The following is a 27,383-nucleotide window of genomic DNA, read 5'->3' as shown; positions in this document are numbered from 1 at the left end:
TAGGCCGCCCACACCCAACTTATCAATGAAATGTCCTTTTGAGGTGTTGTTTTGCAAAAAACCAGATTACTCTTGCTTTGGAGTGTTCAGATATCAGTGTTTTCTGTATCTTAGAGATTATGCAAGCAATAAATTCGATCCAAAAACTCTACCATGTATTTTTTTTGGGCTATAGTGCTCAACATAAAGGATATAGGTGGTATCTTTCCTCCCATCGAGCGTGTGTACATGTCAAGGCATGTGGTGTTTGATGAAAATATCTTTCCATATTTTAAGCCAAATTTTTCTCCTCAAGTGAGTAGTCCAAAGAGATGGTTAGTTTTAAGGAATGTGACAAACAATCTTCTAGTGAGTTTATGTGACAAACATGTTAGGTCTCATGCTATTATTGATCAAGACAACAAAAATCATGGGTGTGCATGTATGTTTAATAACAAAGAACCACCTATTTTCAAAAATCAAGATTTTGCAAATTGTGATGGGTTAGATCATGTCACGATATGGCTGAACCAAATCATGAAGCAACCTTGGTGGATGCTCAAAATAAGAGAGCTAGAATCGCCTCCAACTTTGTTTTGACAACTTCAGGAACTCATCATATGGTTACTCGCTTGAAAGATGAGATTGTCAAATTGAATCCCAAGTATTTTATATTATTAGCTATTTCTCTTGAACCAAGAACCCTTAAAGCTGCCTTAGCCCACAAGGGATGGCAATGCTATGAGAGAGGAAATGAGGGCTTTACATGTCAATGATACTTGTGAACTTGTTAAAAAGATATAGAAATTTGGAAAGGCTTAAAGCCAGACTTGTGAAAAAAGGATTTGATCAAATTTTGGGAAGTGATTTTATGGAGATATTTTCTCTAGTTATAAAACTAGCCAGTAGCCACCATATGCATTGTGCTCACCTTGGCACTTAGGTATAATTGGGATATTTGTTAGTTGGACGTAAAAAATGCCTTCCTACAGGGGCATTTAAATGAAGTAGTTTTTCTTGAGCAACCTCTAGGATTTCAAAACTCCCCAAAACCTAATTTTGTGTGCAAGTTAAAGCAGACTTTGTATAAGTTGAAGCAAGCACCTCATGCTTGGTATGATCGGTTTGAGACCTTTCTGTTGTCCCTCAACTTCTTCTCTAGTGTTGTGGATCTGACGTTACTCATTTGTCGTAATGGTTATAAGACTACCATGTTGCTACTCTAGGTTGATAATATCCTTTGCACAAGTAATAGCTCTAAATTTTAAGCTAAATTTATTGAACAAGTGAGTCTGGAATTTGCAATGAAGGATCTTAGTTTCCTAGACTTTTTCCTTGGGATTGAGTTTCAACGGTTTCCTGGAGGTCTATTCTTGAATAAGAAAAGATATGCCTATGAGCTGCTCGACAAGGCTCAAATGGTTAGTGTCAAACCTGTTGCTACTTCTATGGTGAGGGACCTAGTTTGGTTCAAACCCAGATGGAATCAGACTTGGACCAGATTTTTGAGTATGGTATTAGGTATGGACCCAAGTCTAAACGGGTCCACAATAAGAAAGACCATACCCAAATTTGATAAGAGCTATATAAACCAAAACCAGACCACCTCCTAGCAGTGGACAAAGTGAAAGCAGTTGTAGTTTGTGAAATTTATCATTTTTGCATTGAAAATTTGTGGGTCTTAATCAGAATTGAGTCGGGTCTGAGTCTGGTATAAAATTTCACAAACTATACCCGGGTCCATGCATTAATCAGACCTTCAGGCCCAGAATTGGATTTTGATCGGGTCTTCTTATTTATCACCATACCCAGACCCTATAGGGTTTGGTTCGGGTAAACCAGGCCCATTGACACCCCTAATGGTGGCCAATGTGAAAATCACAAAAGGACATCTACCATTTCATGACTTTACCTTTTACAAAAGTCTTGGGGATCAACATTATCTCACTATGACTAGCCCTGATATTTTCTACAGTGTCAATTATATGATCCAATTCATGCAAAATCTAACCAATTATCATTTCTAAATGGTCAAGCAAATTCTTTGTTATGTTCATGACACTAGTGATAATGGGATTAGGTTATTATCCAAGTCCTTGATCGATTTGTATGCCTTCCCTGATGCAAACGGGTTTGGGTGCCCTCTTACCAAACGATCCACATCTGGCTTTTGTTCTTTCGGACTTGCATACTACTATTAAACCTGCTTTTTACTCTTGAATGAATCATGTGAAAATTGATTATCACTTTGTCAGAGAGAAGGTGACATTAGGCACTTAGGTTGCTGATATTTTTGTTAAGGCTCTACTACATTCACAGTTTGCTAATCTGAAAATGAAACTGGCCTCTTTGTTCCTCCCGCGTCCAGTTTGAAGGGCATGATAGCGAGCAGATCCAAATCAAGATCCGTGGTCCAGATCCAGTCAATTGTGGTGCCAAGATAAGTCTCAATCCTAAGTTAGAAACCCACTATGATAAGACAATCCACTATGAAAAGGAAATCCATGGTGATAAGGAAAATTGGGTTTCCTTTCTAACTCACGTTGGTGCTTGTCACACCGAACCACGTTAAATCTAGTTTTTTGTGTGTCCTTGATTTATCTTTAGTTCTCAGCATGGTGTTTTTTTGTGGAAGGAGAGGAATTCCAGATTCTTTCAAATTTCAGTATACAGGATTTTGTGTTTACCTTTTGGATGTCAATGGCTGCTCCAATTTTCACAAGCTGCCTATCGCTTTTTGTAATCCTGCTCAAGTCATAGAGCAGGTCAAATGCTCTATGACTTGAGCATTTATTTATATGTTTCTCTCTCAAAAAATTCTGTCATTGAAGCTAGAAGTTCTTTTGTATAAAGCAAAAACCTATAAATAAATGCATATTATGCATGCATGTGTAAAGGATCATAGTTTGCAAACTCTGTTTAAAACACATATTTTTTGATAAAAACTATTAAAGCCAAAAAACAAAACAATAGAAACTCCATTTTTTTCAAAACATCAAAAAAAAAAACTTGTTCTTTGAAGAGAAACAGTTAGAAAGTGAACATTTATATTTAAAAAAATACTTTTCAAAAAAACTCAATTATGAATCTAGTAGTATCAGATTTTGGGTTCAGATTGTTGGAATTTAAATCCACCAAAAAACTAAAAGGATCTTCAAACATGTTCACGCTAAATCGTTGAAACCAAAATATAAATTAAATCACAATACGGAAGCGTACATGAATTCATTAGCGCTCCAGTAGATCGTTGACGGGTATGATCTTCTAAAACTTGTATATGTGACCCTTTTCTTTTCTCTAAACCTCATGAGAGAGACTAATTTCTCTTGTTGTAGATGAGGAGTCTAAAGAAAGAAGGCCACTATATATGGTTTGGGGACCATAACCTAATTTGTAATCAACTGATAGTCTTTTTCTAATTCAACCCATCATAGAATCCAAAAATGACAGATAAGAGCATAAGAGGTCTCTTCACATAATAAGACCATACCATATGAGATATCATATGGCCCAATTGAATTTAATCACATAAAGAGGGCCTAAACCATAGACAACATATAACGTATGACATATCATATATAGGCCCACACGATTTTTCTCAACAATCTCAAACTTGGGCCACATATGTAACCTTATAATCACACATTATAACCTTATGAGCTCAAAAACACTGTCTTGTCAATTGATATATCTACCAATCTGGTTAATTGATCATGTCAACATAGAACCAAAATGATCTTCATTATAAATAACGTAATTGGACCCATCAATAATCACGTATATTGACATAACTAAATGACATTGATCAAGTATGCATGTGAAGCATGAAAATTACATGTAATGTGATCCAAACATGCCAATTTCCAACTGGACTTTTCTTAATCTTTAGTGAGATCAAAACATATGAAGATAGAATAAAACCAAAACTTTAACTTTATACTAAAGTGGTAAAAAAAACTTTATTATATCATAGAATGTCCAAATACAAACTCCCACTACACCAACATATCATAAAATGATAAAACACCCATTCAAGCAATATGCTCATAAAAGACCTTGGGTGGCAAACCTTTGGTAAGCGGATTCGTAATCATGGAGTTTGTGCTAATATGTTCTATAGATATCTGACCATTTTGCACTTTTTTCTTTAATAAGAAGGAACTTAATGTCAATATGTTTTGACTTCAATGAGCTTCTATTGTTATTGGAATATAACACTATCGAATTATTGTCATAAAATAACTTTAGCGGTCTCTTAACATTATCCAAAATTTGTAGCCCTATGACAAAATTACGTAACCATATTCCATAATTGGATGTCTCATAACAGGCTACGAATTCTACTGTCATAGTGGAAGAAGCAATGAGTGTCTGCTTGGCACTCCTCCAGAAAACAACTCCCACAGCCAACAAAAAAACATAACCTAACATGGATTTCCGATTGTCTTGGCATCCCATAAAGTCAGAATCAGAATACCCAATGATCTCCAATTGATTTGACTTTCTATATGTGAGCATGTAACCTTTTGTTCTCTATAAATACTGCATAACCTGTTTGACTGCTTTCCAATGATCCACCCCTGGGTTACTAAGATATCTGCCTAACATCCCAACGATGTATGCTAAATTCGGACGCATACACACTTGAGCATAAATAAGACTCCTCACAATCGATGCATAGGAAATCTGTTTTATATCTTTAATTTTATACTGGTGTTTGGCTCACTGAGCGAGACTAAACTTGTCTCCCTTAGCAACAGAAGTATCACCTGGTTTGCAATCCTTTATGCCAAACCTATCCAAAATCCTTTCAATATAGTTTTTTTACGATAATTCAATAATACTTAGAGAACGATCTCGATGTATCTGGATCCCTAATACAAAAGCGGCATCACTAAGATCTTTAATTTCAAATTTCTTTGCCAGAAATCTCTTAGTTTTGTGCAGTATGCCTATATCATTACTAGCAAGTAATATGTCATCTACATATAAAATCGGAAAAATATATTTACTCCCATTGAACATATAATATATGCATTCATCAACCAGATTCATCTCAAAATCAAATGAGAGGAAAACTTGATGAAATTTATGATACCACTGACGGGAAGCCAACTTAAGTTCATAGATGGATTTCTTTAATTTGTAAACTATTTTCTTTGCATCACCTGCAACAAAATACTTTGGTTGAACCATATATATTGTCTCATCAATGTCACCATTAAGGAATGCAATCTTAACATCCATCTGATGGAGCTCCAAATCATAATGAGCCACAAGTGCCATCATAATCCTAAAAGAGTATTTCGTAGAAACCGAAGAGAAAGTCTATGTGTAATTAATGCCTTCCCTTTGAGTAAACTCTTTTGTAACAAGACAGGCCTTATATATTTTCACATTATCCTTTGAATCCCTTTTAGTTTTAAATATCCATTTACAATCAATGAGTTTCATACCTTCAGGTAATGGGACAAGATCTCACACGTCATTGTCCATCATGGATTTAATCTCCTCATGCATTTGATCAATCCACTTTTGAGAGTTAGAACTTTATGTGGCTTGATGGAAGTTGATTGGATCATCTTCCCTTAAGCCAGTATCACCCTCATGTTCTTTTAGAAAGATAATATAATAATCTGAAATTACCTTTCTTCTCTCTCTAGTGGATTTCTTTAATTGCACTTGTTCTTGAAGTATTTTTTGAAGTTGTTGAGTTTGTATTCTAGGAGTAAAAACTTGATTTTGGAAAGGGAGACCTAAAGCATTGCCTTGATCTAGATTTATGGGAATGATGTCAGGAATAAAAATCTGATCATTGTCAACAATAATTGTAGAAAGAGAAAGAAACTCTTCTTCAAAAGCAATATCTTTTACTTTATCACCCCCCAAAACTCAGCACCCTTAAAGAAATAAGCGTTTACGATTTTAAAAAATGACTTATTCACAGGGTCATAAAACTTATAGCCCCTAGACCTTTCAAAATACCCAACAAAATAGTAGATATCCGTTCTAAAATATAGTTTCTTTTCATGTGGCCTGTAGGCCTTAGCCTCAGTTGGATATCCCTAAATATGAAAATACTTCATGCTAGGTTTTTTGCATGTCCATAATTCATATGAGGTCTTGGTTACTGCTTTAGATGGTACCCTATTCAATACATAAGCTGCAATATTTAATGCTTCTCCTTAGAGGGACTCTGGTAAGGTAGAATGATAAATCATACTCCTTACCACATTCTTAAGGATCATGTTTTGTATCTTAGCAACACCATTCATACTAGAAGTGCCTAGCATGGTATACTGAGAGACGATACTATATTCTTCTAGGAATTTAGCAAAAAGCCCTGAACGTTGTTTACCTGATCCATCATATCTACCATAGTACTCACCACCATGGTCAGATCTGATGGCCTTAATTCTTTTGCCAAGTTGGTTTTTAACTTCAGCCTTAAAAGATTTGAACGCATCCAGTGACTGAGACTTTTTATGAATTAAATATAAGTACCCATAATGAGAATAGTCGTCTATGAATATAATAAAATATTGTTGATCATTCTAAGAAGTCGTAAGGAATGACCCACAAATATCTGTATGAATTAGTTCTAAGATTTTTGTTCTACTTTCGACACCTAATTTTCTTATGTTTGTTCATTTTTTTATACACTCAACACAAACTTGAAAGTTGGTGAAATCAAGGGAATCAAGCATCTCACTCGACACAAGCATTTCAATTCTTTATTTAGAGATATGACCTAAGCACTTGTGTCATAATAAAGCAAAATTCTCATTTATTAATTTTTGTTTTATACCACGAGAACTTAAGTGCAAGGTTTCATTATACGAGGCAACAATATTAAGCAAATAAAGATTATCAACCTGTAAACACCCCAAATTTTCCTCATTCACTTCCAAGACACCCTTCTGCCATAGATGCCAAACATGTAGGTCAGTGTAGGAGTCTAACCCTAGGTCTGTCCCCTTTTAGGTGTCATTCTACCTCCATTTTGTTAGTAAAATTCTCATTTTACCCCTAGGTTACCTTAGATCTTTGTCAGTCAGAGTCGACCAAGCTCATTTTTAAGCTCAGAACAATTAGTATGTCAATCATTTTTAGCTCACGATGAGCAGATCATGTTCATTTCTGACCATTCCTGTGAAAATGAGTTCATTTCCTAAGAAATAAGCTCATTTCTAACCTGAATCCCATTCAATTATTCCTGGGACAGTCAAATCCAGTTGACCCTATTTCCTTGAGTCTAACCTGAGCTCACCAGGAGTTCAAGTAGCACGGTTCCAGTTCAAATCCATTTCACGCAGTCTAGGAGTCCATTTTTAGCCCATTTTAGCCAATTTCAGCTGAAATTGAGCTAAGTCCAGCCAGTTGAGCTAGTGTTTGAACTTCAGTTTTAGTTTATCTCAGTATTACTGATCTTTGTTCCAGCTCAAACTCAGATCTTGTTCGTAACTCACTTCACTCCGGTAATCATTTCTCTAAGAAATGATATCATTTCTCGATCGTTCAGTGTAAGAGTTTAGTTGAGTTAGTGTCTTGTCAGTTCATTTGAGTCCTAAAACCCTTTAACTTAGCTTATTTTAGTTCAAAGCAATTAAAACCTCAATTTTCAGTGTCACTCTTGGCCTTGCAGGGACAAAAACCATTTCTTTAATCATTTTGTTCATTTTTACCAATCTTATCACTTTTTTAAACTAGTACAACTGTTGATCGAGGTCCAATACCTGAAATCCTTTATCCAGGGTTTGCATTTCACATGACATTCCATGTCATATCTCATCATTTCTTATCATTTCATATCATTTCATTGCATTTCATCTCATTTTCAAGATCCGGCACTCTGGTTTTTCTAAAACATCTAATTCAGATTCAATTTTAAAACGTTTCTTTCGAAAGCAATTTCAAAAGTTTGGGTTTTTAAATTGACATTTGCCATTTGGCTAACCCTCAAAGCTTCATTTCAAAATCATTTCTTTAGAAAAATAATTTGGATTCATTCCAAACCAATTTTCAATCTATTTTAAACCTTAGATGAGACCTATCCAGGTGGTGTCACTTCTGAATCAATGATTTCTTTCAAAATTTGCACAATTCCAATTATTTCAAAAATCTAGTTGAACTAGGACTCTGTCATTTTACATTTTTAAGCCCTTTCAATCTTCCATTTATTGATTCTGAGTTAGAAGTGGGTCCATACCTTATTTACTCTCCTTAATTGGTCTTTTTTTCAGAGTTCCAGTTGAATTAGGACTCTGCCTCAAAGTCCTAATCGAATCAAGACTCTATCCTGATTTCATTTTCTTATTTCATTTTTACTTGTTTTAAAAAGTCATTTTTAAAATCTCATCATTTGCTTCTTAGAAAACTAAAAATTCTCAGAGTTTTAGTCGAATTAGGACTCTTCCCCAGAGTCCTAGTTGGATCAAGACTCTGAACCTGGCTTTAATTTTTATCTTATTTTCACCTGCTTTCTAAAACTCTCTCATTTGTTTTCTAGAAAACCCTAAACTTTAAGAGTTTTAGTCAAATTAGGACTCTGTCCCACAGTCCTAGTTGGATCAGGACTCTAATTTTGATTTCAGTTTTCACCTTGTTTTCATCTATTTTTGTGAAAAACAACTCTCAAAATCTTCTTGTCTGTTTTCAGAAAAATCAAAATTTTTAGAGTTTTAGTCGAATTAGAACTCTGTCTCAGAGTCCTGATCGGATCAGAACTCTGTTCTGATTTCTGTTTTAACTCCCATTTTCACTTGTTTTTAAAACCTCTTCACCTATTTTTTGAAAAAAAATCCAATTTTGTAGAGCTTTAGTCAACTTAGGACTCTATTTCAAGAGTTTCTGTTGAACTAGGACTATGACCCTAACTTCGTTTTTTAGCTCATTTTATCAAATTTTGAGAAAACCTTTTTAAAATTCCTTTATTTATCTTTCAAAAATGCTAGATTTTCAGAGTTTTGCTTGAATCAGGACTCTGTCTTGGAGTCCTAGTCGGATTAAAACTCTAAATTTTCATGATTTTAATATTTTATTTTCCTTGTTATTCATTTTAAAAACCCTTTGTTTCTTAACCTTTGTTTTAATCTTTTCAAAATCCAATTTTATCCGCTTTCTTCAGGTGGGGCCCATAATGCATGGAGTGTCCAAACCCTAAATTCTCTATTTTCATTCAAATTTCTTTTATTTCATATTTTATCCATATAAAAATACAAAAAATATTAAGAAATCTAGGTGCTTTTTGAAGTTTTTGAAAAAAAAAAATCATTTTTTACCCCTTTTATCTCCAGGCTTTTTAAAATAGTTTTCTGGAAGACCAAGTGGGGCCCACTCTGAGTGGCGTCACATTTGAGAGTGTTAGGGTTAGCTTAGTATCCTAGCTAGGTTAGAAGAGTCAAAATTGATTTTAAAATCTCATTTTTACTTTTCATTTTAACTTTGGTTTTAAAGTTTTTAAGTTAGAGTTTTAAAAACCAAGGGTGGCACGACATTTGGACTCATTTTAATAGAATTAGGATTCTTAGGTTAGTTAGGGCCTAATTAGGAATGTTGAATAGTCAAACCTAATCTAGAAAAACTTCCCCCTCTAATTAAGTTAATTAAGAAAATTTCATAACAATTAGGATTCTCCCTAATTAATGTTTGAAAACCTATAAATAGGGACTCTAGGGGGAGGGTCAAGGGGGCTTTTTTTCTTCTTTTTCTCTCCAGATTTTCATGGTCCTCTCCTTTTCCAGCCTTCCACCATTATTACAGCTTCCCCTAAGATAGATTTTCTTTTTCTTTTATTTTATTTTAGCTACTTTTTTTATCTTTTTTATGCTTTTCACCATTATCGTCCATTGCAAGCATGCTTTTCTTATCTTTTTTGTAGAAACCACATGATCCACAACCCAAGAAGATGATCTAATGATCATCTATGGAGTTTTTCCTGTTTTTAATCCATTAGAATAATTTATAATACGTTTATTTTTCTAAACGCCCGAAAAAGATTGCGATTCGCCAGTTCGATGGGTCGAATCCCTCTTTTCAAAGGCTAAATCGAATTCTAACCATGTATTCCTTGATTTTTTTTTAAATTTTTTATCATGTTCATGCTTATTTTGATCATTCAAATGTCAAATCTAAATTCGTGGTGTTATTTTTAAGTTTTTTTATTTCTTTTCATATTTAGATTAGGTTTTTCATGTTTTATCGATAATCCATGAATTTTGATCCTGGGCACGCGAAAACCATGTTATTTTATGTTCAAGTTTCTGTCAAAAAAATATAATTTTTTTAAGGTTGGTTCATATGTTTGTCACTGATCTCTCATAAAAAAATCAGATTATTTTGGGTTTTGTAACCCTATCAAAAAAATAGAAAACCGAACCCTACTTTTTGAACTGTGAAAATGCTATATAGATTCGGGAACAACTTTCCAAGGTGATATCTCCCTCATCGGAAATTCGATCGATGATCAGTAAGTTGGAGTGTTTTTATTATTTTGTCTAGTGTTTCTTATAAAATTTTCAGATTTTTATGCATCTGTTTGCTATTTTTACTCTAATAGAAAGTAGAATCGGTTTTACAAAGCCGTTATATATTATCTAAATCCTAGATGGACTTGTGTCAATCGTATCTCTTTCACCGGAGATTCGATCGATGATCTGTAAAAGGAAAACCTTTTTATGTGTGTCTACTTTCATCTGCTAAAATTTTATAATTTTTGAACATGGTTTGCTATATTTCCCTATATTCAGAACTGGATGTATTTATTTCAACTCGTTATATATAAGCCAGAATCAATCGTATATTGCCGGAGCAATTCTCCTTAACCGGAGATGATTTTTCTAATCTGTAAAAAGAAAAATCTCTATTTTTCTGTCTAGTATCTTTTTGTAAATTTTTATAAATTTCCATGGTGATTTGATACCTGATTCGGGTCTGACATCGTGACAGGTATGTACCCGCAGGCAAAATTGCGTATTTTAGAGTTTTATTCAGTTTTCATATTAAAATAATATCAAAAACATATTTTTTTGAATGCTGTTTAATTTTAAAGTTATCAAAACTATCCATGTCAATTTTTACAAATTTTGAATTCATTTGATATATTACTTGATTAAATCATGAAAACAGGATGCCTGCGAAGTCCCGGTTTGAGTAAAACACTGACAAAAATCACTATTTTTGTAATATTTCAATTTTTTTATAAAAAGGTTTATGCTTTTAATTTTTTATTATGTTTATAATCTTTCTAGGGAGCTTCACACCCGATTTGGTGTTTATTTGAATCCATTTGAGCCGTAAATCCAAAGTTTTACTAAATTTTTTTCTGAAAACCCTGATTTTCAAGGCCATAATCTTGTTTTCAGGGGTATTTTTGTCATTTTCTCCAAATTCTAAATTCTAAATTCTAAATTTCAAAGTTGTTTATATTTATTATTTCTTTAATTTTATATCATATTTTATTATGTTTATCTTAGGAAAACATGAAAAAAGGCTTATATCTGAATAAATCCCTCAATTTCTAGATATTGTTGGATAAATTCAGAAAAGCTGACATAGCTTTACTAACAAGTTAGGTAGTTTTGCAGGGATATTCAAGATTGTATTTACTTTTATTTTTTTTAATTCAATTAGTGATGTAAATTAATTGTAAATTTGGAATAAGAATTTACTTTTCCTGCTTAGAATAGGGCTGCATTGCATATAGTTTATTTTTACAATAATGTTAATGTGTGATGAATGATGATTCATGCATATTCAAATTCACCATGGTCTACACGAATGACACATGCACTAGCTTCTACGGAGCTGATAAACTCTGTGGGTTTCGTATCTGTGGCCATAGTCAGAATACGAACAAAACTCAGATTTATCATCTTTTTCTAAGCCACAAATGACCTACACTTTTAGGCATTTACAGAAATCATTATATATTTTCAAAGTTTTTTAAATATTTTCTCATTTTAGAATCAAATGAGTTATATTCAATCCATATCTGTGACCATAGTTAGGGATATGAGGCAAATTTGTTCCATTGAAATTCTATAAGGCACATAAACTTTCTTTTCCAGAGGATTTTCTCAAAATTTCTTCAGAAAATATTTTTGCAAATTGCATTCATTCATTCATCTAGGTTTAGATTACATCATAAAAGGATTTCACAGGGCCACACACCCATCCCTTTGACCTATTTCATAAATTCAATCCAGAAAAATTGATTTTCTCAAAGTCATTCTGGTTTTTCCTCAAAATCGATTTTCTCAAAATTTACTCAGGATTTCTTCAAAAAACACTTTCTCTTTTCTTCAGAAATGTTTTTCCAATTCAATTCATGATTTTCAAGGTGTCTCCTTTTTCAAATATTTTAAAGTATTCAAAGCAAACATCATGTTTTCAAATCTGTGTTTTCTGAAATTCATAGCACATGCCTGATTCTTTGTGTATTTAGGAATAGAACATCGATTTAGACAAGTTGAGGAAAGCAAAACACATGGTTGATCCTTGGTTTAATTACCTTTGGTTATGGTGTCAAGAATGGTTGAACCTCGTACAGACAGGTGAATCTCATTCTTTGGAATTATCCTTTATTTTAAAACGGAGGCGAGTTATTTTCAAAATCTTTTTCAAAGGTCAGTTTGACTTGCAAAAGTAAAATTTTGTGATGATAACACAACCGTAGAAAAAGAACTGGCCCCAATAAGATTTGAATTAAGAAATAATTTAAATTCGTTATTTCTAAATAAACAAGAATATCCATATTTGTCTAAAGTGAAAATAGAAATCAAATTTTGCCTAAAAGACGACACAATAAATGTTTCTTTCAAATCTAAATAATTTTCAGTCTTTAAAAGTAACCTAAATGTCCCTATTGCTTCAACTTAAATTGATTTTCCATGTCCCACATAGATGAATCTTTCGGTATCAGTTGGTGGTCGGCTACTTAGGTAACCTTGAATAGACACACTTATATGAGTGGTAGCACCAGAATCCATCTACCAAGTGTGTTCAGGCACAAAAGTTAAATTAACCTTAGAACAAACCAAAGTAAGGATCATACCTTTCTTCTCACGTCAAGCATGATACTTGGTACAATTCTTCTTCATGTGACTCTCCCCTTTGTATAAGAATCAACTAGACTTTGGGTCCTGATATCTTTTATTTTTCTTCTGCAATTGAGGGTCTACTGCAACTTCTATAGTCCTTTTCTTTTTCTTAAACTTATCCTTAGAGGCTACTGCCAAATGCGCAGTTTTTGTCTTCTCTTACTTCATCATATCCTCTTCTTAAACACAATGTGAAATGAGCTCATTAAGAATCCATTTATCCTTTTAACAGTCATAACTGACCTTAAATTGACTGTATTGTTCAGGAAGGGATATCAAAACTAAGTGCATGAACAAGTCCTAAGACAACTCTAACTTTAGTGCCTTTAGTTTCGAAGCAAGATGTGACATCTTTATAATGTACTCCTTAATATTTTTTTTACCTTTATACTTCATAGAAACAAAACTCGAAAGGAGAGTGCTTGTCCTGACCTTTTCATTTTTAGCAAAACGTTTTTCAATTTCTTCAAGGAAACCTTTGGCATTAACCTCTTCAGACATAGTGCCCCCGAAGGATTCGGGAATTGCATGTTTCATGATCATGAGACTCATGCGATTAGATCTATCTCACTGTTCGGAGTTCCTTTTATCCTCAGTGAAACTCCTATCCCTAATAGCAGGTGGTTGATCCTCTCATAGTGCAAGATCAAAATCCATTCATTCGAGAACAATCATAACGTTTTTTTTCCAGTTTTTAAAATTGAAATCACTCAAAATAGTGATTGAATTAATGTTTGCAGATATCGAAGAAGCAAAAGTATTAACTGAATCAAGAACAAACAAACACACGATTAACATACATTTTCACATACATTAACATAAAATAATATATTTAAATAGTTGTGAACCCCATAACAAGATACCCAACACAACATTAACATTTAGTCTTTGAACAAAAATGTCAGCTTATAAGTGGTACTCTCATTACAGTAATCAAACATAAATAATTAATTATGTCAAATAATGAGCCTTTCTTTGGACCAACTCGTTATTCACATAGAAAACCATATAATTGCCCCATATTTATTACTGAAAGTATGTATTTGGGTTCAACCAAATAGTAATCTTCCTTTGGGCCGATCAATATTCTCATGAACCCCAAATACATAAACATCATAATATTCCAAAATGATCTAATTTACACAATAGATGTTACTTTGGCAACATATTGATTCAATCAATTCAATTTAAAATATCGAACCCTTAATTTTGAAAAAAATACCATGATTTAAATACGTCAATACATGCATATGAATAAAAAGAAAAGCACAATCATAATCTGTATAGGGCCAAAAAATAACCGAAGATGGCCCTTAGAAGGGACCCTTAATGCACACCAAATAGCCTTAATAAAATCCTTATAATTTTTTTTTATGGTTAGTGCATTGGTCTGGATCATCGGACCTGGCTGAACCCACCTTTGGATCTATAACTGGTCTGACCTGGATCGGGTCAAACTCAGTAATCTGTAGCCGGGTGCAAGCCTGTGTAGTGGATCGGGTCTTGACCAGGCCCAATCCGCACAAAGTCGCACCTAACTCGGTTCAACCCCTCAACCGAATGGGGTTGAACTGGGTCATCAGGCCTTTCACCCCTTAATGCAACCTCAATCGGTTCGGCCAGCTGAACGCTGAACCAACTCTGGTTCGATCAGCTGATGGCCGAACTGACCTACAACAGATGGCCAAAATGGCTTCTTCTTGTTGAGCAAACTGAAAGGGGCGCCAGATCGTCCCATATTTGATTGTCGAATAGCCCTAGCCCGACAGAGCTGGCTGAAGGGGTATCAAATCAACCCTGGATCATTGGTCAAACCGCTCAAGCACAGATGGACGAATCAGTCCATCTGATGACCGAACCGCCCAGCCCGACTGAGTCGACTAATGGGTGCCAGATTGGTCTGAATCTCAGTATCAGCTCAGACCCGAGTCACCCATATGCAACGTTGAATCGGTGAAGACCGCAATGGCTTGGGTTGTCAGATCTGTCTAAAAATCAAACCGGTCCGACTATACGAGGTCAAAATAGAGGCTATCATAGGGTTGTCGCCAGCCTCGAGGCACCCAGCGACGGTGACAGACATGAGTCGGATGCCCCGCACACCATCGTCGGTCATGATCGACCCTATAAAGTCACCGACGATGGCTTGAGGCGAGCCATATGCCCAGGTCACTGTCGGTCATCGACTGGTCAGCCGAGACCCAGTCGATCCGATAAACAAAGTGCGAGCAGCATCGTCGACCGACGATCCAAATGGCGAGACATATCCGTGTGTCTGGCGATTCAAAAGGAATGGGAAACCCCTTTCATCCGACTATCAGAAATGTGCTCGCCCACCGTTCGACAAGGCCAAAAGAAATCGGGGAAGGGCCGAACAACCCTTCTGTTCGATCATCAACAAAAAAGAAGGGCCCGACGACCCTTCCCGTCTAGCCAACAACAAAAAAGAAGGGCCCAACGGCCCTTCCCGTCCGACGGTCTGAATAGGGGGAGCCCCTTTGTGTCGGCTATGGCGATCCCGTGTTGAGATAAGTGGAGGGCCGAATGACCCTGTCGCTCGTCAGAAAACCCCTAAGGGGAGGGCCGATTGGCCCTCCCAATGTTTGAGCACATCCGAACGGCACAAGAAGGGCCGATCAGCCCTCCTCCGTCCGTGCCCCAACCGCGATCAAGATGGATTGATGCCACAAACGAAAAGACATGAAATGTATTGAATAAAATCAAATCTTTTAACGATTCAACAGGAAACACATCGGTATGATACCAATTGTTGGAATTTAAATCTACTAAAAAACTAAAATGATCGTAAAACATGTTCGCACTAAATCGTTGAAACTAAAATATAAACCGAATCATAATATGAAAGCGTACCTAAATCCATTAGCACTCCATTATATTATTGATGAGAATGATCTTCTGACCTTTTTTCTTTCTCTAAACCTTATGAAAGAGACTAATTTATCTTATTGTAGATGGAAAGTCTAAAGAGAGGAAGCCACTATATATAGTTTGAGGACCATAACCTAATTTGTAACCAATTGAGTTTTGTAATTCAACTCATCATAGAATAAAAAAATGATAGATAAGGGCATAAGAGGTCTCTTGGTATAATAAGATGATATCATATGACCCAACCAAATTAGAACACATAAAGAGGGCCTAAACCATAGAAAGCATATAACCTGTGACATATCATACGTAGGCTCACATGATTGATTCTTGAATTTAAATGTCATGGTTCTTATGCGGTAACTTGTTTTGAAGAAAATATCTACTATATATGTCCATTTTTTTAACCCGTTTTATAAAGGTAAAACTGAATCAAATCCGTATCCATCATTTGCCATTCTTGTGCAACTCGTCTTATTGTGCCATTTTTCTCACTCATCATTTTTAATGCGAAACCTTTGAAATAATGTATTCAGTATTTAACTATTTTTTGTGGTTCCCGTATTGCTACGGTAGGGATACAAAGTCTAACAATGTTTGTAGTGTATTTATATACAAAGAAATACCAATTTCATATATTCATTTGTTCTTATCAATCACAGGAATAAACTAAGACACTGACACTGACATAGCCTGCCTACATACGGACACGGTAGACGTTCAGATGCATTTTTTAAAGTGCTAAAAATCAATGGCTCACAATACTTTGTATCGTAAAGTTTAAATGCATTGTGAGTTGTTGATTTTTTGCATTTCAAAGAACACATATATATGTCTTAAGGTCTTAGTGTAAAGCATATTTCATAAAATTATAAAGAACAAATATATGAGGTTGTAGATTTTGGACCTTTCTTTGGTTCGATGGTGTCCATGTTCCCATGTATGTGTTGTGTTAGAAATGAAGAAATCTATTAAACTTTATAGATAAATCCACCATGATTTATTTAATAAATCATGCCTTGGATCATGTTGTTTGGATGAAAAAAATAAGATTTTTGGAGTCATAAAATTTTAGCGTTGTAGGGCGTTGTAGGCCATTGATTTTTGAAGTATGCAATCATGTTGCACCTGATCTGCCCTCCATTTTTTCATGGGGCTCACCATTTTGTATGAAAGAGCTTTCCCACTAAGAAAGGTGGGAAAGCCATTCTTGTATGAAAGAGTGCCCCTTTTTTATATAAAAAGCAGCTTTGCCCCTCCCTCCCGGTCCACTTGTTTGTTGCAGTTTTCATAAGAAACTGCTGAGCAGACACTCGTTTTTCTTCCTTTTCCACTATGGATTAAATAAACAGCCAACCATCATGATATAAAAGTGTCAGGAACCATGTTTTCTCATGAAAGGCTCTTCCTTTCCATGGGAATGAAAAAAATGCTCCATAAGTAAAATTGTACCATTTCTGACATCACATTCAAACCATTCATTAAGAATGCTCGTTTTCATTGTTATTTTCTTGTTTTAAAGTTTTGTTCCTATGCCTACAATGAGAGTGGTGGTCCTGCCCAATGTAGTCAGTATCGGTGCAAATCGATACGACATCATCCATGAATCGACTATTTTTTAATAAATGAAAAAATATTAAAAGTTATTTCTTTGATATTTTTTAATATTATTTTAATAGTTTTAACGCATGTCACGTTCTGATTAACACATAATAATTATTTAATATTTTTTGGCCGATCCAGAACAATTCACTTTGAGTATCGGTATCGGCCAATACAGCTCAATCGTTGGCCAAACGGTTCAGGGCCGATACCGCTACTGACAACATTGGTCCTGCCTCAATGTCTCTTTCTATTCGTGGGCACGTGAAGCTCATCATGCCACGTATATAACGATGGATGACAATCAAGTTGGACAGGTGGCACACTTATCTCCCTATGTTGCACATTGACCTGATCCTCCCTCTCGTATTATGAAGTGTGCCTTCTTCTAGGAAAGTGGCTCTTTTCAGATATGTCCCACTTAGGGGTGTTTGGTTAGGACTCAGGTGGAACCAGCCTTGAAACAAAATTTTGGGTATGGTATTGGGTTCGGATCTGAGTCTAATCGGATCTATTATAAAAGAAACCATACCAGGAGACGATAACAACTACATGAACCAGGCCCAGACCATACCTGGTAAAATAATATTTTTTATCATTTTTACATTGTGGGTCTTAATCAAAACTCGGGTCAGGCTCAAGTCTGGTATACAATTTAAAAATCTATACCTGGGTCCATGTATTAATCGATTTTTTGTGTTCAGACCCGAGTCTTAATCGGGTCTTATTATTTGTCACTGGCCCGATCTGTTGACACCCTTAATCCCATGCACAGTGACAAATATAACGAGATTTATGAAAATCTTGCGACAATATTGTAAGAAATTGCCACAAAATTAAAAATGATAATTTCTTGCAAAATTTTCAAAATATCATGAGATTTATGAAAAGAACATAAATACCATGCTCCTTCAGCATGAATACATGAATATTTTGTGATTTGATTTAGGTTAGAATATTATGGTTTTTTTTATTAATTAGCATACATGCATTTATGTCATTCTAAGAAAACCAAATCAAAAACCTTGATGACTACAAACATCATAAATTATACATTTATGTTTATTGATAGAAAAACACTAATATTCTAACCAAAATCAAATCACAATATTCATGGTTCATGTCTAATGATAATTAAAAAAAATACCAAAAAATCCTTAAAATCATAACTAAATATTATGTCATTCTAAAAAAACAAATCAAAACCCATATTCCAACAAACATAAAAAAAACTATGTATTTATGTTAATTAATAAAAAACCTTAATATTCTAACCAAAATCAAATCACATAATGATTCATGCTTAATGGTAATTAAAAAACACAAAAAAAAACTCAGAACCATAAACTAAGCATTTATGTCATTCTAAAGACACAAAATCAAAATCCTAAATCCTAACAACATTAATTCATAAATATGCTAATTTAAAAAAACAATGCAAAATTTCAAATTAAAATAAAAACCTTAAAACCCTAACAAAAATCCAAAATCAAAATAAAAACTTAAATCTTAACAAAAATCAAAGATTTAAGAGTTTGATAACCAAAATTAGCCATTCATTAATGGAATCAAGCTTAATAATAATTGAAAAGAAAATAGCACAAAGAGACCCTATAACCCTAATTACATAAATAGTCACATCATTTGGAAAAACCAAAATCAATACCCAAAGTCAAGAAAAAATCATATATTTAAGCTAATTGAAAAAAAATCCCTAATATTCTAAAAAAAACCAAACATTCATTTATCATGCCTCATGCTAATTGAAGAAAAAAAACACAGAATGTAGAATCCACAAAAAAAAGAGAGACTCGGGTTGGATCCAGATTCAGACTCGACCCGGATCCAAAGGGGGCAGGAGGGTCGGGTCACCGCCCACCGCTTGCACCCCCTTTTTTATTAAAACGGGTTTATCAGGGGGAAGGGCAGGAGTCGACCTCTCTCCCTCATTTGTCACCCCCTTCCCCACGCATTGGCCACCGCCTCCACCTGGCGACCACCACCCTCATCCCCTTCTCTTTATTTTTTGGCAGCCTCACCGGCTGCTGAAAATGCACAATCCCTCACCATCCCCGAGTTCTCTCTCTCTCGTGCTCCCTCTGTTGCCGACGATCACCGTCGACCTCCTCTTCTCTCCACCCCCCGTTGTCTTCTTCCTCTTCTTGCGTGTACCGACGACGCTCGACAACCTCCTATTGCTCCCCTTTCTGGCAGCTGCCCCGACCCTCTCAGGTATCTCTCTCGCTCACCCTCATTGTCTCATTCTTCTCCTTTTTCGTCTTCTTCATCCTCTGTCTCTCTCTAGTTTGGCATCCGACAGGGGGCAAAACCCCTTGCCTTTGCGATTGTTGGCAGACGGGGGGGGGGGGCTCTGTCCCCTGTCTCTCTCTTTTCAGCATCCGATAGATGAACACAAGATCACAACCCCTCAAGGTAGGGGCAAGTTGCGCAAAAAGGCTAGGAATGAACAAAATGCTAAAATATGTAAATATATAAAAATGAAAAGATTATTTACTTTACGTATTTCCCTCTGCATTTACGTTTCTGTACTTCTTCTGCGATGGTATTTGATGAATTCTTTGTGCTCTTACACTTCTGCTTTTACTTTCATTAATTGTTGCTATTGTATGCTATTGATTCTTTCTGAGCTACCACACCTGGAGCGAGGCCTTGCCTCATGTGACCTTGCTATTGCAGACCTTGTAAGGCGTGTAGGTGCGTGTACTGATTCTCACTCTTTATGAAAGATGCAAAATCAAGTACCGACATTTTAGTTTCGAAAAAAGGGGATTTCCTCTATACAAAATCTCTCTTTTTTGAGTTGGCTATGCTAGCCTTTCTCTGTGCACTGCTAGATGCAGTTAGCTTTATCCCGAGTCGAGACACTTGGGAGGTACATGGGGATCCACGGAGATCCTAAGCCTTGTATGAATTTTTTGTACACTCTGAGGACATAATAAATTACTTTGTCAGATGATGTGTTGGGTTATCCTTTGAGATACACATGCCTACCATCGTAACCATGCCTTTAAAGAAGGATAAAATATTGCACTACGATGGGTAGTATGAGAGGTTGATGAAACCTCAAAACGTGTAATGAGCACATTTGCTGAAACCACATAAATTGTGATTATACGTCTTCACAGGTTAGATACTCTTGTGGGTCTAACTGACCAGAACATGTAGAATGGGGCGATGGTTAAGTAACCCCAGTCGTGCCCATTCGCCTCCCATGGTTTATTAAGAGAGAGGATGAATGATACAAAACTTCGATGGACAGGTCGTTAACGACCACCCTACGGGCAAAAGACCTGTCTTCTCCAGTCATCGGAGTTAGAGAAAATAGGCTATAAAAGGTAGCTTACAAGCATTGCAGAAGTTGGATGCATCCATGGGCCACACACGCCTTTGAGGACTTATTATCTCGAACATTGGCCGTCTCCTTAGGAGCGGACTCTAACTACACATTCATTGTTTTTCCAAAAAAAAAAACTACATCAAAAACCTAAACCCTTAAAATACATTATGGGGAATGAAAAAAAAAAACCCTATCAAGCCTTTTTTGAGAAAAACAAGTTTGGAAAGAAAGAGACTTAGTGTCTCAAACACAACAAACAACAAGCAACAATGGTCGTAAACCAAAAAGTCATGGTCGGACTGTTGAACGCAATCCAGCAAAGAGAGAGAAAGTTGATCCCAACGCACCCTAAAATTCCACCAATTTGTCTGCAAAGGAATTGAAATCAAGAAATTATTCGAGATAGGTGCGAAGCCAAGACGGAGAAGCGGTGGGCCTCATAAAGGAGACGAGATTGCCCACCGAAAAAAACCCATTCGGCATGGTTGCAAAAGGAGGAGGAGACAAAGTTGAGAGAGAAAATTTTATCCCAATGCACCCTAAAATTCTGCCAATTTGTCTGAAAAGGAAGAGAAATAAAAAAATTACTCAAGATAGGCAGTTCTTGCCTTGTCGGTCTTAGCGGTCAGGTGAGAGATTTCAGCTTTTCATTGAGAGATTTCGGTCAGGTGAAGCCAAGACGGAGAAGCGATCGGCCTCGTAACGGAGACGTGATCGGCCACCGAAAAAACTCATTTGGGATGGCCGCAAAAGGAGGAAGAGGCTGGCAGAGGTGGTGGTGGTGGTGTGCGGCGGAAGAAAGCAAGGGCTTGGAGGCATCGCAGGGAGGGGGGAGGGAATGGGGACGGATTTGGAGAAGGGGTGGGCCAAGCGACCTTTGGGTCAGGCACGGGTCACCAGTGCTCATCCTGACCTGGTTAGATGGGAGTAACAGTGGATGACACAAGTCGTCCATTGTTACTAGATGCTCACACAATCTGTGGTGGGTGCAAGTTTTACGTTTTTGACCTTTTAGTGGCAGTTCTCGACTGTCGTTAAAAGAGCTTGTTTCCCCTAGCACTTTTGTGGTGGTCCAGCACCGGCGCTAAAGGTCTAAAAAGCAAAAAAGAAACACATTAAACGTGCACTGCATCTCTGATGTTATGTTCGACGATTGGGTGTTCATCAATATTTCCACAGACACACACACACACATACATATATATATATATATATATATATATATATATAGAGAGAGAGAGAGAGAGAGAGAGAGAGAGAGAGAGAGAGCTGAACATACTAGGTCTCATTTCTCGTTCTGCCCGTAGTTTTGAAGTATTTTATGATAGATCTGAACCGTTAGATGTGTTTAACATGCTCGATTGAGTGAAATAGACTCTTGAAGCATGTTTTTTCATGAAAAAATATGTTTTATGAGCAAAAAAAACCTGGTACCTTCATAGCCATTGGTTTTGGATCACCAAAAAAAAACTGGATACCAAAAGTCAGTTCCCACTAAACTAAACCTATAAATACATCTATGGTGTTAGATGTGAGGAAAAAAATACCAAAATGATGATTTTTAAGTGGTTAGAATGAGGAGGGCAGAAAGAGCACATTATATATATATATATATATATATATATATATATATATATATATATATATATATATATATATATATATATATATATATATATATATATATATATAATGGGTCCGTACTAAACTGTGTACTAAATGGATTTTTTGGGCTTTTTTCGTTTTATTTTTAAATTCTGACCATAAGGATGTATGTACTTGATTTTAGAGGGATCAGCTCTTGAAGTGTGTGATTCCAACACATTGGTGGGTTTCTATAAAGTTCGAAAATCAACTGTCCAAAATCTTTGTAAATTTTCAATGCTCCAAAATTCATTTTTTTCATGGAAAACACGTGATCCAAATATGGATTCTTAGTAAATCGACTATGCCCAAGACATTTATGGGGCCGGAACCACATAAAAAGCACCAGATAAGCCCGAAAAATCCATTTAGCACCCAATTGGTTTAGTACAGACCCGTTTTCCTATATATATATATAAAGGGAGAAGTGTGGTGGGGCCTGAGAGAGATTGACGCTCTGCTGTAACACCCAATCTCAAGTGAAGTGGTTGAAACCCTTCGATCGTTTTCCTTTCTCACATTCCCTTGAGACATATGTCAATCTTAGGATATTGATTAGAAAGTTATCATTGGAAATGAGATGAATCCTCCAAATCTCCAAATCTCCAAATCCTACCAAAGCATTTAGTTATTTTCCTCCTATCAAGTTTTTTTTTTTTAAAGGCAAGCTGGAGTTAGGCGACCCCTACCATAACAACAGCTGCTCCATGTGGCACAGGGATTCAATCCAGTTAGTGCCAAAGAGTTATGCATAGACTAGGGAGGAGTCAAGTGCAGATTCTAAACATCTTGATCTGTGATTTATGTTTGGAAATTGAGTGGGTATGAAAACTAAGCTTGTTATGAGGCATGCATTTGACTTGATTTTCTTAATGTAATTGGTTACGTGTAACCTTGCTCCCACACTAAGTGAGACCAAGCTAACACAACATAGACCAATTTTGAATAGCTTCTTGACTCGAACTGATCTAGGTTTAAACTCAGTCTTAACGAGAGAGAGAGAGAGAGAGAGAGAGAGAGAGAGAGAGAGAGAGAGAGAGAGAGAGAGAGAGAGTTCATTGGATCAAATGGGAAGGTGGGTTTAGATTTATACAGGTCCAAACCAAATGATCAACTGGGACTTATAACTGCAAAATAACTAGCAATAAGTGGCCCTAAATGACTCAAACGGCCAACCAACCAAGAGTTACAGCCAAGAGTCAAATAATCTTATTGTGTTCAAAATTGTCTAATAAATAGAGAGCTAGTCAAAGGTCAAAGCGTTCATCTCTGAAACATTTGACCATAAATGGGCGTATATAGGGATGTTGGATAGGTTCAAGCATGGTCAATGATGGTTCAAAAGGATAGGTTGACTTGGACTAGGTCAAACAGCCGTCAATCAATCCCAATAAACTGGACATGAGATATAATCATCCCAAGTATACAAAAAGATAAGTCAAAGGTCTAGGATTACCCGTATAAAATCAAGACTAAATATAATCTTAAACCCAAAGTCAAGTATACATACAAAGTCAAAGTTCAAATTCCAATTGATATGCCTAAAATAAGCCTTGCCCATAAAAACAACTCAATTCCTTATAAACTCGTGTAAAAGTCTTTTTTCTTTCATCTACTACTAAACAAGTTTAAAAGTAGTTTAGTTTCTGTTCAAAAATAAGCTTTAAAAAATGATAGGTAATAGGTGGTGCTAAACCCACAAAAATAAGTAGTTTAGATTAAGATGCCTTGGCATCCAGTTCCTTGTGTTGTTTATGGGCTAATTGATAGCATACAAATATGTGTTTTTATGAAAGTTACTGGAAATTTCCCAAGAAGCTCGCTTCATAAGCAAAAAAAACTCCTCACTTTCACTAAAGGTGGGGAAGCTTTGAGAAATCCACTTTCAAAATATGAAACACTTGATTCTCTTCAATGGTAAGCCTAATTCCTCTTCGTTTTTTAAATCGATTTTTTTCACTTCCTTAAAGTTTTTCTATCGCTTCTTTCACTTCAAACTAATTTTTTTATGTTTTTCATATTAAAAATTATAAATTTTTATAACAAGCTTATATGATATTTTTTTATTTTCTTCTTCTCGATCATCATATTGCTCTTTATGTTTTCCTTTTCATTTTTTATGTACTTGTACAATCACTTCATCTAAAAAAAAACTTCAATTTGTATTGACCCCAAAAAGTATGTGCAAATGAAAATCATGTGAAGTAAAATAGTGCACATCTTTTTGCTTTGCATTTATAAGTTTGTGATTAAAGTGTACGGTAGTTGAATTGAAAGTTACTAAATGATTTACATCTCGAAGTGTCATTCTCACGCAAAAGTAATAATCTTTTAATGTCTTTGATTGTTTTTTAAAGTGAAAGTGAAACACTGTCGTCGGCAACGCGTTCACTCACTTTTACAATCACTCACTACCTCCTGACCTTTAACATTTGTCCATTGTTGCAACCACTGTTGACCTTTAATGGTTTAACACATGTCACGTTCTGATTGACATGTAATGTTTTTTCATGCAACGGTAAATCTTTTTTTTTTCGGAGTGGAATTCCACAGGTAAAGTCGTTTTCAGAACAGCAAGTTTTGGACCAACAGCAGATCATGAAATTAAGAAAAAAAGAATTATCTGTCTTCCAGAGAAGATTGAAATTGAAGATTTTCACTACAAATTCTCTGAATCAGCCTGAATCATCCGATTCAGCCCCCCTTATAGAATTGGACAATTCAACACCGAAAAAACAAACACCGAATTCACCTCGGAACCGGTTTGAATCGGCCTTTTTTAATAACTTAATATTAGTTTGATTTTTTAAATTAAAAATTAAAAATGACTGATTCAGCTGGAGTTTGAATCGGCTGATTTTCTGAATCGATTCAGGTTTTGACAACAATGGTTTTTAAGATGATGCAGTAAAACTGTCTTAGCACGCAAATCACTTTCAGATGGCAATAAAGAAGCACATAACCGTGTATGAACATATTAATGTGTTCGAAAACCCGACTTGTTGACTAATGCTCATGTTAGGAAAGTCGGTAATATTTTGGAGGAGCTGCCTTATACTTTACTTTTTGTTATTTCCTCTTGGGTTTAGCCGTATTCTTGAAAAGATATCCTTTCACATTTGTTGGGATATCGATCTTATATATTTTAACTCATCTTGTAATATTGGTGCATTGTAACAATAATGAAAGAGGCTCCTCCTCTCTTTCGTGGATGTAGGCACATTGCTGAACCACGTAATTGCTTGTGTGCTTTGCTTGATTTGCAGTGAGTTTTTCTTTCTTTCATGGTATCAAAGCCAGGTTATTTGATCCACTACGAGCATATGATTGACAGGTGCAATATCAGATGCTCATAGTAGCTGATCTCTCTGCAACCATCTTGTCGTTATTTTTGCAACACGAAGTCACGATTTGCATGAGCCATCTCCTTGTTACGATTTGCATGAGACACTTCGTAGCGATTTTCACGGTGTTGGACAATATCGTATAACGATTTATATGGTATTGGACAATATCGTATAGCCATTTTCAAGCAAAATTGTATAGCGATTTATATGGTATTGGACAATATCATATAGTATTTTTTAAGCAATATCGTGTAGCAATTTACACAGTGTTGTTGCTTGCATTATTACGATTTGCCTTGGCTTGCTCTCGACATTCTCTCATGGTGGACGGATTTCAAGTACAAGGAGGCGGCTCAGTTGATTCCAATCAGCAGCACACCAACATGGTGGAGAGCGTGAATCCAGCCCTGAAAATACTGCAAAGCCTTTGAATGGCTACAACTATCTTACGTGGGCTAAGTCTACAAAATTGTTCTTGAGCGGAAAGACCAAGCTCGGTCACGTGACCGACAGCAAGATCAGACCTCCTTATGGAGACCCAAAACTTGAAGAATGGGAGTCTAATGATCACACCGTGATGTCATGGTTACTAAACTCCATGGACAAGAAAATCGCTCGAACGTTCTACTCTCTAAAAACTGCAAAAGAAGTTTGGGATGCGGCAAAAGAGATATTCGGCCATCAATATAATGTGGCGAGACATTATCAAGTTATGCAGGAGATTAACAATCTCAAACAAGGTGAAAAACCGTTCACTGAATATATTGAGAAGTTGCATGCTTTATGGAACGATTGGGAGTCTTACACTCCGATGGCCATGGATGCTGTGACACACCAAAAGAACCGTGAGCATGACAAAATCTTTCAACTGTTGGCTGGGCTGAGACCTGAGTATGAGAACCTTCGCAGCCAAATTATCATGTCTTCAGATCTACCCAAGATAAATGAGGTCTGTGCTATCATTATGCATGAAGAATGCAGAAGACAAGTCATGAATCCTATATTAAAAATTAATGATTCAAATGAGTCTCAAGTTGCACTCTTCTCCAAGCACAAAGAAGTTGTAACTTCGACTGATCCCCGTGAAAAACAGAAACTGTTTTGCAATTATTGCAAGGAGAATCATACAAGAGATAGATGCTAGAAATTGAATAAAAGACCTAATAACGGTGGTGACAACAGACTTAAGGATGCTCAAGCGTGTCAAGAAGGTCAAAAAGAGACTTTGGTTACCATGGAAAAGCTGACTCAGATGTTCAAAAATTTCACTAAACAACATCTTGCTCATGTGGCATCGCGCGATAAGGACGATAACATAGGTAACTTTAGTTTTTTTTCTCAATTTGATGATAAATGCTGAATAGTCGACTCAGGAGCGTCGGACAACATGACTAGTGATAAATGCATTATATCTAACATTGAAACTAGTCCTGAAATCAGACTGGTCACTATTGCTAATGGTGG

At 35.8% G+C, this 27,383-nt stretch overlaps 1 protein-coding gene across 1 annotated transcript in view; it reads left to right on the top strand.

Moving 5' to 3' along the window:
• Positions 1 to 27,063, top strand: part of LOC149820079 (uncharacterized) — a 40,822-nt gene extending 13,759 nt beyond the window's left edge. Inside the window, exon 2 of the mRNA XM_089981739.1 lies at positions 26,294 to 27,063. Coding sequence (XP_089837865.1) covers positions 26,294 to 27,063 — 770 coding nt within the window. The remainder of the gene's footprint in view (positions 1 to 26,293) is intronic.
• Positions 27,064 to 27,383: the final 320 nt, after the last annotated feature.

This window comes from Nuphar pumila, chromosome 12 (assembly GCF_984573655.1).
Source record: "Nuphar pumila chromosome 12, dmNupPumi1.hap1.1, whole genome shotgun sequence".
Taxonomy (NCBI): Eukaryota; Viridiplantae; Streptophyta; class Magnoliopsida; order Nymphaeales; family Nymphaeaceae; genus Nuphar; species Nuphar pumila.
Note: the sequence above shows the minus strand (reverse complement) of the source record. Positions and strands in the feature narration are given on the sequence as shown.